Below are 14,878 nucleotides of genomic sequence, written 5' to 3'. Positions count from 1 at the left end.
TTTGGGGATGAGGCCTGGGAATAAGACAGGAAGGGAACACACATAAAAATGTCATAACATCATCAGTGCCATGGTGAATGTTCTAGATGTTAGGGAGATAGATTCTTCTCTACATAGCAAATAGTATGGTTGAATTTAGGAAGTAACAAAATGTAGATCCGTGCAGAACCATGCCATGGAGGCGGAGCTTAAGCACCTACCACCCTGTCCTGATACACTGCTGTAACGACCGGCAAAAATAAATGGAAGAGACTCTGTGTTCCCCTCCATCTCTCTGTGACTGACTTTTTTTTTTCTCTCCCGCAGCATATCATCTATTCTGTAAAGTTTTTCATTTCATATGCAATTCCAGATGTATCGAAAAGCACGAAAAGCAAGATCAAGAGAGAAAAATACCTAACCCAGAAGCTTCTTCATGAGAATCACCTCAAGGACATGACCAAAAATATAGGAGTCATCGCTGAGAAGATGATAGGAGCAGCAGTAGAGAACAGTTTACGACCAAAATCCGACTAAGAGCGTAATGTTCTGAGAAGCACTTTAAAGAATTTAGCTCTGTCAAAAGTTATTATGAATCACTAATGAGAATGTTTAAGTCAAATCACTTTGGCAAATAGAAGTCTTAACTATCGCCATTTTCATGCAGATTGTTTTTCAGTTTCAGCTAGTGATGCAGGAACTGGAAAATGTAAAATTGAGTTCAAGAAGGGCATAAAACTAATCACCAGAAAGACCAAAAATGTTACTTTTTTGGATAAATTGGAATTTTAATCACACACAGGAATTCTCTTCATGTGCTTAAAGAAACAACATCTACCAAAGCAGAGTGGGTTTTTTTCCTCGTTTGATTATTTTCATTCCTTTCTGTTCTCAAGCACATGATCTTTTTTTTATTTTTAGGCACTGTTTTGTTTCTTCACTTTTGCTAGACCTGTTCCAGAGTTATCCTTCCATTACAGTACCATCATTAAAGCTCTTGTGTGATTAAAAATATCTAACACAGAATTCAGTTTGAATGCTGTATTAAGTTGCAGATAGACCCAAGACTTTACAATATTTAGGTGTATTATCACGTTCCTATAGAAAAGGAAACCTCAGGTAGTAAGAGGAAATAGTTTCAGTCTTCTTCTTGGCCTATCTTTCCATCTCGGAGAAAGACTCTTAATGGATTGAAATGAAGATAGCATTTCTGAGCATATTTGTGCTATTGATCAGGATAATTAATTTATATCTTCTAAAGATACGTCATATCTTGAAAAAAATGAAATCAAGTGATTAAAATTACATATTTATCAACATAATGGTTTGGAAAAGATGAGCCTATCAAGTCCCCACCAGTTAGTTGCCCTTTATCTGTTAGATCTAGGAAGTATAGTATTGCAAGGACCCTTGTGATTGGCTCACAGCCATTGTATCAGCACAGTGCTGCGCACGTCAAGAGAACAGCAGGTCTCCTCAGTGTGACCTCACTGTGTTCCTAAGAGGGGTTCTGCACGTCCTAGTGATCAGCCTACCAAAGCATCTGCCATAGTGAAGGTAGCTCAGCACATCCTCCCTTCTCTTACTTTCTGCCCAGGAACTTGTTTGTAATTGCATGTTTGCACCCGGGGAGTGTTTTTAGGGAGGGAGACGGAGAAACAGGAGGATACCCAGATTATTCCCAAACAAGAAAAGAGACTGGATTTGATTTGAATTTTCAGCCTCCTATCAAGCCAATCAGGCAATTAAGGGTCAAAAAAAAAAAAAAATTTGGTTTGGTCACAAACCCTGCTGTCAGCTGGAGGTAACTTCCTGGTGAACTCCTGTCCCACCGTGTACATCTTGCCCTCGGTTTATTCAGTTCAGCATTCTTTACTGCACTTTACTGCCTTTTGGATGCCTAGCCTTCTGATAGGCTCTAGAGAAGACACAGGGCCCGTACCTCTCACCCGTTACTGGTGACAGGGCAGGGCTGGGTGCAGAGAGAGTGTCTGGCACCTCACTCTCTCTAAATGGGCCACTCGCCACCCATTAAGATGCTGCTCAATGCCCAGGTGCCACAGGAGCCGAGGCACTTAGAATCCCAGCAGCGAAGAGAAAGGAAACACTTTCCAGTGAGCAAATTGACAGGCTTGCTATAATATAACAGCTTCACTCCAGGTCATAGTTCTAAATGCCTGCCATGAATGTTAACAAACCAGGTTGGTTGGGGGGTTGGGGGGGAGGGTGGAGTATTAATGTAGGATTCAGCGAAACAGTGTTCTGGACTTCTGAATTGTCCCAGTGAATCAGGATCATTTCACTAACTTTCTTGATAATGTTAAGGGTATGTGTGATCAAAGAGTGCTCATGACAGGCCACGTGAGGTCTGGTCACAGAGGGAGCGAGAAATGCATTCTTCCCAGTGGGGAAGCATTCTCGCCCCTTCCCCCACTCACCTGGGACACTGCTCCTGAAAGTGGTGCCTCCTCCGCTCTATTACCTCTTCTCTTCTCTGAAGCGTAGGACTGTCTCCTAGCGTTGGATTTGGCAGTTACTCACTGTTTGTGGAACTATAAACAAGGAAATGTTCTTGCCTTATCTCCTTGTATATAAAATAGAACTTGAATTGTGCATTTCTGTTTTCATAAATCGTCTTCATAGTTCAAAATGTGCTTCTGTGGACAGGAGGGAAGAAAACCTCTGCATTTTTAAAGGCAGCAAATATGATACATGACGCTGCCAATACTCCCCAGATGGCCAGGTTGTAATGGAGACCTAGGGTCATCTGTGACACCGCCATTGTTCATGTAAGTCTAGTGCTAACTTGTGGGTGATGAACATGTGGGGCTGTGTCTGCAGGCACTTGCGGTCTGGATCTGTAAATGCGAGCAGAGGCAGCCCCCTGGCAAAATGGATGGGTGTGGCAGTGGACCCATGAGGGAAAATCTGGCCCTAGACCTGCCCGGTTAACCACTAGAGAAATTTTACTTTGTATCCTTTTGTGATGCCTGTGAATTTTAACAGATCAAAGCATTAGACCAAAATACTCAGGAGATTTTTCTCTAAATATCCCTGATATTTTAGTTACGTCAATAGGATGGGAAAGCTTTGGTTTTTGTTTGAAAACTAAACCATCTTGCAAACTGTTTATCACTGAAAGTCTTCCCTTATAATTGCACGTGCATCTTGAATTTCAGGAAACATTCATTCACAATAGGGGAGCAGGACGTGCTCTTTGTTGAAACACTTCTTGTACCATTTTCTTGTGTCCATATTATATTTTAAGATGTTTGAAAAGTTAAAACGTATGAACAGCTTAAGTAAAACTGAAATATTCATGATGCTTTTCATACACTGTGGCATAAGATGTAAAGTTTGTAATATTTTGCAAATTTCTGTGCATTTTAATATTCTTTTTATAATTATGAGCATTTTAATAAATTCATTTTTAAAAACAATACTGTGACCTACTCTGTATGCAACTGTCATAATGTTTTTAAGAAAGCAGACGTACATCTGTTTACCGGTTATATGTCACTCAGATAGCATGTGCACTTTTATATGGATTATACCTAAAATTATGTTTTTCATAACCTATACTTACTTAAAACATGATTTTTCTGGGGAAAATGGAGGGGTAGGATTTCAGTCGGGGCTGCTGCAGAAGTTGTTGGGACTGAGCCTGCACAGGGCACCAACTGGAAACCAGGTATGGCAGTGTTGCGCTGCATCAGCTAGTAGGAAGAGGTGCTTCCCGTTAATGGTATAAAGATGCTTCTGCATGCTAAACCCAGAGAAGGCAATGGCACCGCACTCCAGTACTCTTGCCTGGAAAATCCCATGGATGGAGCAGCCTGGTAGGCTGCAAGTCCATGGGGTCTCGAAGGTTGGACATGACTGAGTGACTTCACTTTCACTTTTCACTTTCATGCACTGGAGAAGGAAATGGCAACCCACTCCAGTGTTCTTGCCTGAAGAATCCCAGGGACTGGGGACCCTGGTGGGCTGCAATCTGTGGGGTCGCGCAGAGTCGGACTCAACTGAAGCGACTTTGCAGCAGCAGCAGCATTGTAAACCTGGGGCATGTCACCTGACATGAGACAGTGTCACCCAGACAGGACACATCTCTAATAAGGCTCAGAAATGTTCTGTTTGGACCTGCTGTGGCCTTTGAGTACAGAAGGGAAAATTATGGAAAAGAATATAAAGGAATTTTTCATTATAGAACCTTTTTTTTTTAAATCCTATAATACAACATAAAATCCAGATTTTAACTCATTCCATCCTTTTTTTTTTTTTTTTTTTTTTTTGACCAGCTTAAATCTCATTAGGCTTCCAATAAAACTAAGTCAAAAAGTGTCCATAACTGGACAATCAGGGTAAAGTGTTTTCTCTGATTCTTAAATGATGCTCTTGGGACAGGTACTGATGATGTTCTTCTTCCCTTCAAATATTTTAAGTCCAGTAAAGGAGCAACTAGAAATTCTTCAGCAGCACCTCCTTATTTGGGGGAAATGGTGAAGTCTTCAATAACTGGTATCTATCTGAGCCCATCAGGTACTCTGCCAGATGTTTACTTACACATGATCTTACTGCCAACATGATTTTATAAGGAAATTTTAAGTAATTGTTTAAAAAATTATGACTACTTGATTTAAAAAGAAATACACATGTTCAAAGTAAACAAATAGGAACCTGATTAAACTTAACAGCTTTTGCACAGCAAAGGAAACTAAAGGCCAGGTGGAAAGTCAACCCTCAGAATGGGAGAAAATAATACCAAATGAAACAACTGACATAGGATTAATTTCCAAAATATATAAGCAGCTCATACAACTTGATACCAGAAAAACAAAAGACCCCAATCAAAAAGTGGGAAAAAGACCTAAACAGACATTTCTCCAAAGAAGACATACAGATGGCTAACAACACATGAAAAGATGCTCAACATTGCTCATTATTAGAGAAATGCAAATCAAAACTACAATGAGCTATCACCTCACACCAGTCAGAGTTCAGTTCAGTAGACTCTGCAACCCCATGGACTGCAGCACACCAGGCCGCCCTGTCCATCACCAACTCCTGGAGTTTACCCAAACAAACTCTGTCCATCGAGTCGGTATGCGATCCAGCCATCTCATCCTTTGTCATCCCCTTCTCTTCCTGCCTTCAATCTTTCCCAGCATCAGGGTCTCTTGCAATGACTCAGTTCTTCACATCAGGTGGCCAAAGTATTGGAGTTTCAGCATCAGTCCTTCCAATGAATATTCAGTACTGATTTCCTTTAGGATGGACTGGTTGGATCTCCTTGCTGTCCAAGGGACTCTCAAGAGTCTTCTCCAACACCACAGTTCAAAGTCAGCTTTCTTTATATTCCGACTCTCACATCCATACATGACCACTGGAAAAACCATGACTTTGACTAGACTGACCTTTAGTGGCAAAGTAATGTCTCTGCTTTTTAATAAGATGTCTAGGTTGGTCATAACTTTTCTTCCAAGGAGCAAGCGTCTTTTAATTTCATGGCTGCAGTCACCATCTGCAGTGATTGTGTAGCCCCCCAAAATAAAGGTAGCCAGTGTTTCCCCATATATTTGCCATGAAGTGATAGGACCAGATGCCATGATCTTGGTTTTCTGAATGTTGAGTTTTAAGCCAACTTTTTCAATCTCTTTCACTTTCATCAAGAGGCTGTTTAGTTCTTCTTTGCTTTTTGCCATAAGGATGGTGTCATCTGCATATCTGAGGTTATTGATATTTCTCCTGGCAATCTTGATTCCAACTTGTGCTTCATCGAGACCAGCATTCCACATGGTGTACTCTGCATATAAGTTAAATAAGCAGGGTGACAATATACTGCCGTGATGTACTCCTTTCCCAATATGGAACCAGCCTGTTGTTCCATGTCCATTTCTAACTGTTGCTTCTTGACCTGCATACAGATTTCTCAAGAGGCAGGTCATGTGGTCTGGTATTCCCATCTCTCTCAGAATTTTCCACAGTTTTCTGTGATCCACACAATCAAAGGCCTTGGCATAGTCAATAAAGCAGAAGTAGATGTTTTTCTGGAACTCTCTCTCTTTTTCAGTGATCCAATGGATGTCAGCAATTTGACCTCTGGTTCCTCTGCTTTTTCTAAATCCAGCTTGAACATCTGGAAGTTCACGGTTCACGTATTGCTGAAGCCTGGCTTGGAGAATTTTGAACATTACTTTGCTAGCGTGTGAGATGAGTGCAATTGTGCAGTAGTTTGAGCATTCTTTGGCATTGCCTTTCTTTGGGATTGAAATGAAAATGGACCTTTTCCTGTCCTGTGACTTCTTTTGAGTTTTCCAAATTTGCTGGCATGTTGAGTGCAGCACTTTCACAGCATCATCTTTTAGGATTTGAAATAGCTCAACTGGAATTCCATCACTTCCACTAGCTTTGTTTGTAGTGATGCTTCCTAAGGCCCACTTGACTCCAGTCAGAATGGCCATCCATCATCAAAAAGTCTACAAACAATAAATGCTGGAGAGGGTGTGGAGAAAAGAGAATGCTCTTGTACTTTTGGTGGCAATGTAAATTGATACAACCACTATGGAAGAAGGTATGGAGATTCCTTTAAAAAAAAAAACTAGGAATAAAACCACTGTATGACTCAGCAATCCCACTCCTAGGCATATACTCTGAGGAAACCAAAATTGAAAAAGTCACATGTATCCCATTATTCATTGCAGCACTATTTACAATAGCTAGACCATGGAAGCGACCTAGATGTCCATCAACAGATGAATGGATAAAGAAGTGGTACATATATACAATGGAATATTACTCAGCCATTAAAAGGAATGCATTTGAGCCAGTTCTAATGAGGTGGATGAACCTAGAACCTATTATACAGAGTGAAATAAGTCAGAAAGAGAAAGATAAATATCATATTCTAATGCATATAAATAGAATCTAGAAAAATAGTACTGAAGAATATACTTACAGGGCAGCAATGGAGAAACAGACATGGAGAATAGATTTATGGACATGGGGAGAGGGGAGGAGAGGGTGAGATGTATGGAGAGAGTAACATGGAAACTTACATTATCATATGTAAAATAGATAGCCAATGGAAATTTGCTGTATGGCCAAGAAATTCAAACAGGGGCTCTGTATCAACTTAGAGGGGTGGGATGGGCAGAGGATGGGAGAGAAGTTCAAAAGGGAGGGGATATATGTATACCTATGGCCGATTCAGGTTGAGGTTTGACAGAAAACAAAATTCTATAGAGAAATTATCCTTCAATAAAAAAATAAATTTAAAACAAAAAAAGAAATACACATGTTAAAAGAAGAAAATCTCAAGTTATACAAGGTGGCTAAACAGGAAACTTAAGTCCTGCTATTACCCTAGCTCAGGCCAGGCCACTCCCCAGAGGTCCCAGGAAGTATGAGTTAAGTCCACCAAGGGCAGTCTGTTTGCCCAAAAGAGACTTCAGAGATGTTCTTTGGGTTTTTGTTGTTGTTGTTGTTTTTCAAAGTATAGTCAGTGTGTTTTCAGATCATAAAAGCTAGTTCTTTCCTTTAAACTTTGAAGTTGAGCCCAAATCCTATTCTTTTCATAAATTTAGCAAATTTTACCAGTTTTAAAAAGACTTCTGAATGTTTGGCTCCATTTGCAAACTTAATGAAATGCTTTTAAGTATCTGAAATAACAGTTATTAGTTCAGTCTGTTTCCTTTCTAAGTACTACAGTTTTACAACCATGACCAAGAAATCATAAGTGGGGGAACTGCAAAGTCTTCCTTCTCCTGCTCATCTCTTTAGAGGATTCCTTTCACAAACCCACTTTCTCCCGTGTGACCCTCATTACTGGGAGACTGAAGGTACAAGCAGACAATGGCCAGACCATACATAAAAATATAACACTGACCCACAACCTGCAGCAGCCAGCCTAGGAAACCAACCCTTTATCTATAATAATCGGACTAGGAAGCCAACCAGACTTGTAGGAAGTCAGACTATTTTCTTTCTAGTGACAGGCCAGGATGCCAAACAATAGCCTCTGAAATAATCAGCCCCCAATATCCAGGACTTGATTAATAACTGACAGCTTCCCTAATTTTTATCCCTACTTCTCTCTTAGGACCAACCAGAGAAAGCCAAATATGCACCTCTCACCGATCATGCAGGATGCCCTCTGCTATTACCCACCTCCAGTTTCCCCATACAAATTGCCTCCGATCAGAGCGCACCTGCAGTCTTCCCGTTTTTCCACTATAACCTATCCCACTCCTCTGCCTGCCTTTGAGTCTCTGCCAAAACACATGTGACAGTCCTAATTCCTTTGCTACAGCAAGCTCAGAATAAATAGGCTTTGCTTTTTCTCATTTAGTTGGTCTCTTTCTTTTCTTTATTTTTTAGTGGAGGATAATTGCTTTACAATGTTGTATTGGTCTCTGCCATACATCAACATGAATCAGCCAGAGGTATACATATGTCCTCTCCCTCTTGAGTGGTCTTTATTGCTACTAAGTTATTTAACCTAAGCTCTAGCTTCCTACCATGAAATGGGCCTAAATAGTTCCACCAGTCAGTGTCATTTTGAAGTCCCTAGTGTGTCACACTGGATTCAGTGTGCCAGGGAGTATAAAAGAACCACAGAATGAATACAAGGCATCTTCTTGGAGGTGAGTGTTTCAATGATCAAGGGAGAAATTATTGTATTAAAATAATCACACATATGCTATGGCATTGAATGCAAAGTATGAGTGCATTTTTAATTTAAAATAGCAATCTTCAAAGGAATTATATGTTTATGGTGAGCTGCTTCATCTAGGCCCTTAGGTCATACCTAAACTTTCCTTTCTTCATGGGAACTTGGCTGGAAATATCTATGAAATATTGACATATTTTGAAAGTACCTTGTCAGCCATAATATTTGAGAATGGTTCTCAAAGTGTGGTCTAGATTCCTTTAGGAGAGTCTGAGACTTTTTCATGAAGTCTACAAAGCTATTTTCATAATTATATGAAAACAGTTTTAACCTTTTTCACTCTCACTTTCTTACAAGTGTACAGTGGAGTTTCCAGAGGCTACAGAACATGGGATTTGACCACAGATTGAACACAGAAGCAGTTATGAGCATCCAGCTGTAAGCCAGACATGAAAACTATAAAACAAGGTACTATTCTCTCATTTTAGGGCTTCCCTCATAGCTCAGTCAGTAAAGAATCTGCCCGTGATGCAGGAGACCTGGGTTCGATCCCTGAATCAAGAAGATCCCTGGAGAAGGAAATGGCAACCCACTCCAGTATTCTTGCCTGGAGAATCCCATGGACAGAGGAGCCTGGCGGGCTAGAGTACATGGGGTTGCAAGAGTCAAACACAACTTAGTGACTAAAGAAAGAGAGAGAGATTCTCCCGTTTAGAAAAATAGTTATTTTTCATTTAAACATTTTATGTATAACATGCACTAGGGTTATTTTTAAATTAAGCAAATTTTAAAATTTCTCAGTTTTAGTTTCTAATATATTAAATATTAATACATGTTATTTACATAAAAGCTTTTTGGAGCTCCAAAAACTGCTTTATAATACTTTAAGATTGTGAAGAGTCTTGATGACCAACAAGGATGAGAACTACTGCTTTATACTAATAAAAAATATGAATCAGAGCCAACCATCACGTTCATGTTGGATTTGGACAGTAAAACTCCCAAGTGTGACAGTGTCAGAAAAAAACAAAAACAAAAAACAGTGTGCCCTTTCAACTCTCAATGCATGTAAAATGCATCTTGTGGTCACTATCAATGACTTCTATTAAAGCCCAGCTCCAGCACAAGACTGCATTGGTACTTCTGCTCTGACAAACTTTTATCTTTGCCTGAAACCTGCAGAACTCTTGATCTTGTTTCCCAGATGTCTGTCCTGGGCTGCACAGTTTGATGAGAACTGCTGCAATTTCTTTTGTGTATCTGCCACATTCAGCACATATCTCTGTATATATTTTGGATTCCAGACTGTTTTGGAAATCCAGGGGTCCCAGAGGAAGAAGTGTGACCAACAATATTAGTGGGCTAGATGCCAAAAGTAGTCAGAACTACATATCCTGGTGCCATTTAGAGGCCCATTGGAAAAACATGATTGAATACTGATCCTATAAACCATATGCAAGGAGAATTGCCATTAAAAATAATCTTTTAATATTTTTAAAAAGGAGGATAGTGTATTTACTCATTGTTTCTAAGCAGATGTGGCAGTAGAATTTCAATAAATACTTGTTGAATGAATCAATAAATAAATGATTGAATGCCTTACCTTCCCTGATACCAAGTTTTTCCATTCAAGAAATTTAGGAAGAATACCCCAGAATGTAGAATAAGGTTAAAATGGAAATCACAATTGGCACTGCATATGGAAAACCCTAAAGACTCCACACAAAAACTACCCAAACTGGTAAATGAATTCAGCAAGGTAGCAGAATACAAGATTAACATACAGAAATTGGTTATATTATTTACACTAAAAATGAAATATTAGTAGTGAGATAGTAAAAAAAAAAAAAAAACTTTTAAAATAAATAAAATTCTTGGAAATAAACCTGACCAAGAAGGTGAAAAACTTATATGCTGAGAACTATAAAACATTAATAAAGGAAAAGCTGAAGATGATTCCGAGAAAAATATCCCATGCTCTTGGATTGGAAGAATTAATATTGTTAAAATGGTCATACTACTCAAAGCAATCTACAAATTGATAGCTTATTGTGAACGATGTCAGATTTGTGATCTCTGAAGAAGAAGATTTAGCTTCGGGACCAGACACCAGGCTTGATCACTCAAGAGCTTTTGTGTAGCAGTTTTATTAAAGTAAGAAAAGGGACAGAGAAAGCTTCTGACACAGACATCAGAAAGGGGGTGGAAAGTGCCCCCTCGCTAATCTTTAGCAAGGGCATTATATACTTTTTAATTAGTTATTACAATAAATCAAAAGAATGTCTCAAGGTTGTAAAAGGTTTACCAGACCCACTCCCACAATTTACATTTTAGGATAACAGGATTAGAACTTAACAAGAGAAAGATCCTACCAGACCCACTCCCATAATATACATTCTAAGATACCAGTATTAGTCAGAAGGTTTTCAGGAAGGAGAAACTGTCCTCAAGTAGGAAACATTGTTATTATATAATCCCTAAACCAGTAAAGTTGCTCAGTTGCGTCCAACTCTTTGTGACCCCATGGGCTGTACCCTACTAGGCTCCTCCATCCATGGAATTTTCCAGGCAAGAGTACTAAAGCGGGTTACCATTTCCTCCTCCAGAGGATCTTCCCGACCCAGGGATCAAACCCAGGTCTCCCACATTGCAGGCAAACGCTTTACCATCTGAACCACCAGGGAAGCCCATATAATCCCTAGTAAAGAGTTTAAACTGAGTTGTTTGTTGTGTAGTCATCAGTTCCAGGAAAAATAAAAGAAAAAGACCATTCTATGTGACTAAGAAATTAAAAGACGCTTACTCCTTGGAAGAAAAGTTATGACCAATATAGATAGTATATTCAAAAGCAGAGACATTACTTTGCTGACTAAGGTCCATCTAGTCAAGTCTATGGTTTTTCCTGTGGTCATGTATGGATGTGAGAGTTGGACTGTGAAGAAGGCTGAGCACCGAAGAATTGATGGTTTTGAACTGTGGTGTTGGAGAAGACTCTTGAGAGTCCCTTGGACTGCAAGGAGATCCAACCAGTCCATTCTGAAGGAGATCAGCCCTGGGATTTCTTTGGAAGGAATGATGCCAAAGCTGAAACTCCAGTACTTTGGCCACCTCATGCAAAGAGTTGACTCATTGGAAAAGACTCTGATGCTGGGAGGGACTGGGGGCAGGAGGAGAAGGGGACGACCGAGGATGAGATGGCTGGATGGCATCACTGATTTAATGGATGTGAGTCTGGGTGAACTCCGGGAGTTGGTGATGGACAGGGAGGCCTGGCATGCTGTGATTCATGGGGTTGCAAAGAGTCAGACACAACTGAGTGACTGAACTGAACTGAAGACTAGGGAATGTAGAGAAAAATTAAAAATGTGTCCTTTCCTCCTCCTTGAGAATTCCAGACCCCTACCTCCTCCTTGAGAACCCCAGACCCCTCTTTCCTCAGGGACCCCCAGACTTCTTATCAACCTGCCTAGGAATTGACTCTCTCAAGATTTCATGCAATCTCTATCAAATTACCCATGACACATTTTTCACAGAACTAAAACAAATAATCCTAAAATCTATATGGAACCATAAAAGACCCAGAATCACCAAAGAAATCCTGAGGAAAAAGAACAAAGGATAACCCTCTCTAACTTCAGATAATACTGCAAAGCGTATTGACACAAAATCAGACATATGGATCAATGGAACAGAGAGTCCAGAAGTAAACCCACTCACCTATCATCAATTAACCTTTGACAAAAGAGGCAAGAATATACAATGGCAAAAGGTAACTTCAGAAAGTAGTGTTGGAAATCTTGGACACATAACCTATAAGACAGCCAGAAAACAAGATGGGATTAGAAAGCCCTTATCTATCAATAATTAAATAGAAATGGATTGAATTCTCCAATCAAAAGTCATAGAGTGGCTGGATATATTTTTTAAAAATCAAGACCCAAGTATATATCACTTAAGAGAGACTCACTTTAGCCTTAAGAACAAACATAGGCTCAAAGAGAAGGAATGGTAAAAGATGTTCAGTACAAGTGGAAGCAAAAAGAGAGTATAAGTTGCTATACTTATATCATACAAAATAGAAACTAAGCCAAAAGCAGTAATGAGACAAAGTAATTATGTAATGATAAAGGGATCAATTCATCAAGAAGATATAATAATTGTGTGTGTGTGTGTGTGTGTGTGTGTGTGTGTGTACACAGCATTGGAGCACCTAAATATATTAAGCAAATGCTAATAGATCTAAAGGGAGAAATAAGAAAAATAAACAAATAGTAAAAGAGTTCAATACCCCACATTCAATAATGGGATAGATCATCTAAACAGAAAATCATGAAGGAAACATTGGACTTGAACCACACTTTAGACCAAATGAATCTGAGACATACACAGAACATTTCATCCAACATCAGCTGAAAATACGTCCTTCTCAAGTGTACATGGAACATTCTCATATAGATCATATTAGAGGTCACAAAACAAGGCTTACAAAATTTAAGGCTGAAGTCATGCTAGGTATCTGTTCCAACAACAATGGTATGAAGCTAAGCAAACAGTGGTAAGAGGAAAGCTGGAAAATTCACAAATATATGAAAATTAAACAACACTACTGAACAGCCACTGGGTCAAAGAAGAAATGTTTTTAAATCCAGAAGTATCTTGAAACGAACAAAAATAGAAATATAGCATATCAAAACCTATTGGATACTGCAAAGCAATTCCAAGAAGAAAGTATATAGTGATAAATATCTATAATAGAGAAAGAGAGAGAGAAAGAGGAGGATGGAGGGAGAATGGAAAGAAGACGGGAAAAAGAGGGAAGGAGAAGGGAGGTAAGGAGGAAGAAGATCTCAAACAAACTAACTTTACACCTTAAGAAACTAGGAAAAAAAAAAACAAAACACGAAGCCCAAAATTATCAGAGGAAGAAAACAACAAAGCTCAGAGTAGAAATAAATGAAACAGAGACAAGAAAAAGAAACCCACACAACTAAGAGCTATTTATTGAAAAGATAAAGTTGACAACCTCCAGGTAAACTATGAAAAAAGAACACCAAAAAATGTAAAGCAAGAAATGAAAGAGGAGACATTACAACTAATGTCTCTTAAAGAACAAGAGACTACAATGGATAATTTTATGCCAACACACCGGATAGCCAAAAAGAAATGGATGCATCCCTATAAACATATAATTTACCAAACCTGAATCATAAAGAAATACAAAATATGAAAAATCCAATAATAACTAAAAAGACTGAATAATTTAAAATTTCTCAACAAAGGAAAAATCTAGCACCAGATGGTTTTAATGGTAAATTCTACTAAATACTTAAAAGAATTAACATGTATCCACCTCCCGAACTCTCCCAAAAACATAGAAGAGGAGCGAACACTACCTAATTAGTTTTACAAAGTCAGATTTACTTCATACCACAACCAATTAAAGACATTACAAGAAAAAGAAACTGCAGACCAAATTCCTGATAAAGATGCAAAAATTCTCAACAAAATCTTAGCAAATTGAATTCAACAACACACTAAAAGAATCATACACCATGATCAAGTGGAATATATCCTAGGATGCAAATATGGTTCAGTATACACAAATTGATAAATGTGATAAACCTGCAGGTCAGAAGGGAGTGGCATGATATATTTAAAGTGATGAAAGGGGAAAACCTAACAACCAGGAATACTCAAGCAAGCAAGTCTCTCATACTGATTTGGTGGGAAAATCAATAGCTTTACAAACAAGCAAAAGTTGGAAGAATTCAGAGCCATCCAACGAACTTTACAACAAATGCTAAAGGAAGTTCTCTAGGTGAAAAAGAAAAGTCTACTACTAGAAATAAGAACATTGCAAAATGAAAAAGCTTACCAGTAAAGGCAAACATACAGTGAAGGTAAGAAATCATTCACACTCAAAACTACAAGGAAGTTAAAAGTCAGATGTCCTAAAATCATCTATATCCACAATAAGCAGTTAAGGGATACACAGAACAAATAGATGTAAAATATGATATAAAAAACAATATATGAGCAGAAGAAAATGTAAGTACAAGATTTTTAAAAAGATGTTCAAAAATTAAAAATCAGCAACATTAAACAACCATATACTCCTATAAAACCCTCAGGGTAACTGCAAAACAAAAATTTATAATAGATATACCCTCAAAAAAGAAAAAGGAATTCTAAGACAGCTCTGAAGACAGTCATCAAATCACAAGAAAAGAA

General features: G+C 38.6%; 1 protein-coding gene across 3 annotated transcripts in view; it reads left to right on the top strand.

The window, feature by feature from the left end:
* ANO6 (anoctamin 6) overlaps positions 1 to 3,419 on the top strand; it is a 232,682-nt gene extending 229,263 nt beyond the window's left edge. For all 3 annotated transcript variants that reach the window (XM_069584509.1, XM_069584508.1, XM_069584511.1), the window contains one exon: positions 307 to 3,419. In XM_069584509.1, the coding sequence (XP_069440610.1) occupies positions 307 to 516 (210 nt within the window). In that variant the 3' untranslated portion in view covers positions 517 to 3,419. The remainder of the gene's footprint in view (positions 1 to 306) is intronic.
* The last annotated feature ends 11,459 nt before the right edge of the window (positions 3,420 to 14,878 follow it).

The sequence above is a fragment of the Ovis canadensis genome, chromosome 3 (genome assembly GCF_042477335.2).
Source record: "Ovis canadensis isolate MfBH-ARS-UI-01 breed Bighorn chromosome 3, ARS-UI_OviCan_v2, whole genome shotgun sequence".
Classification (NCBI taxonomy): Eukaryota; Metazoa; Chordata; class Mammalia; order Artiodactyla; family Bovidae; genus Ovis; species Ovis canadensis.
Note: the sequence above shows the minus strand (reverse complement) of the source record. Positions and strands in the feature narration are given on the sequence as shown.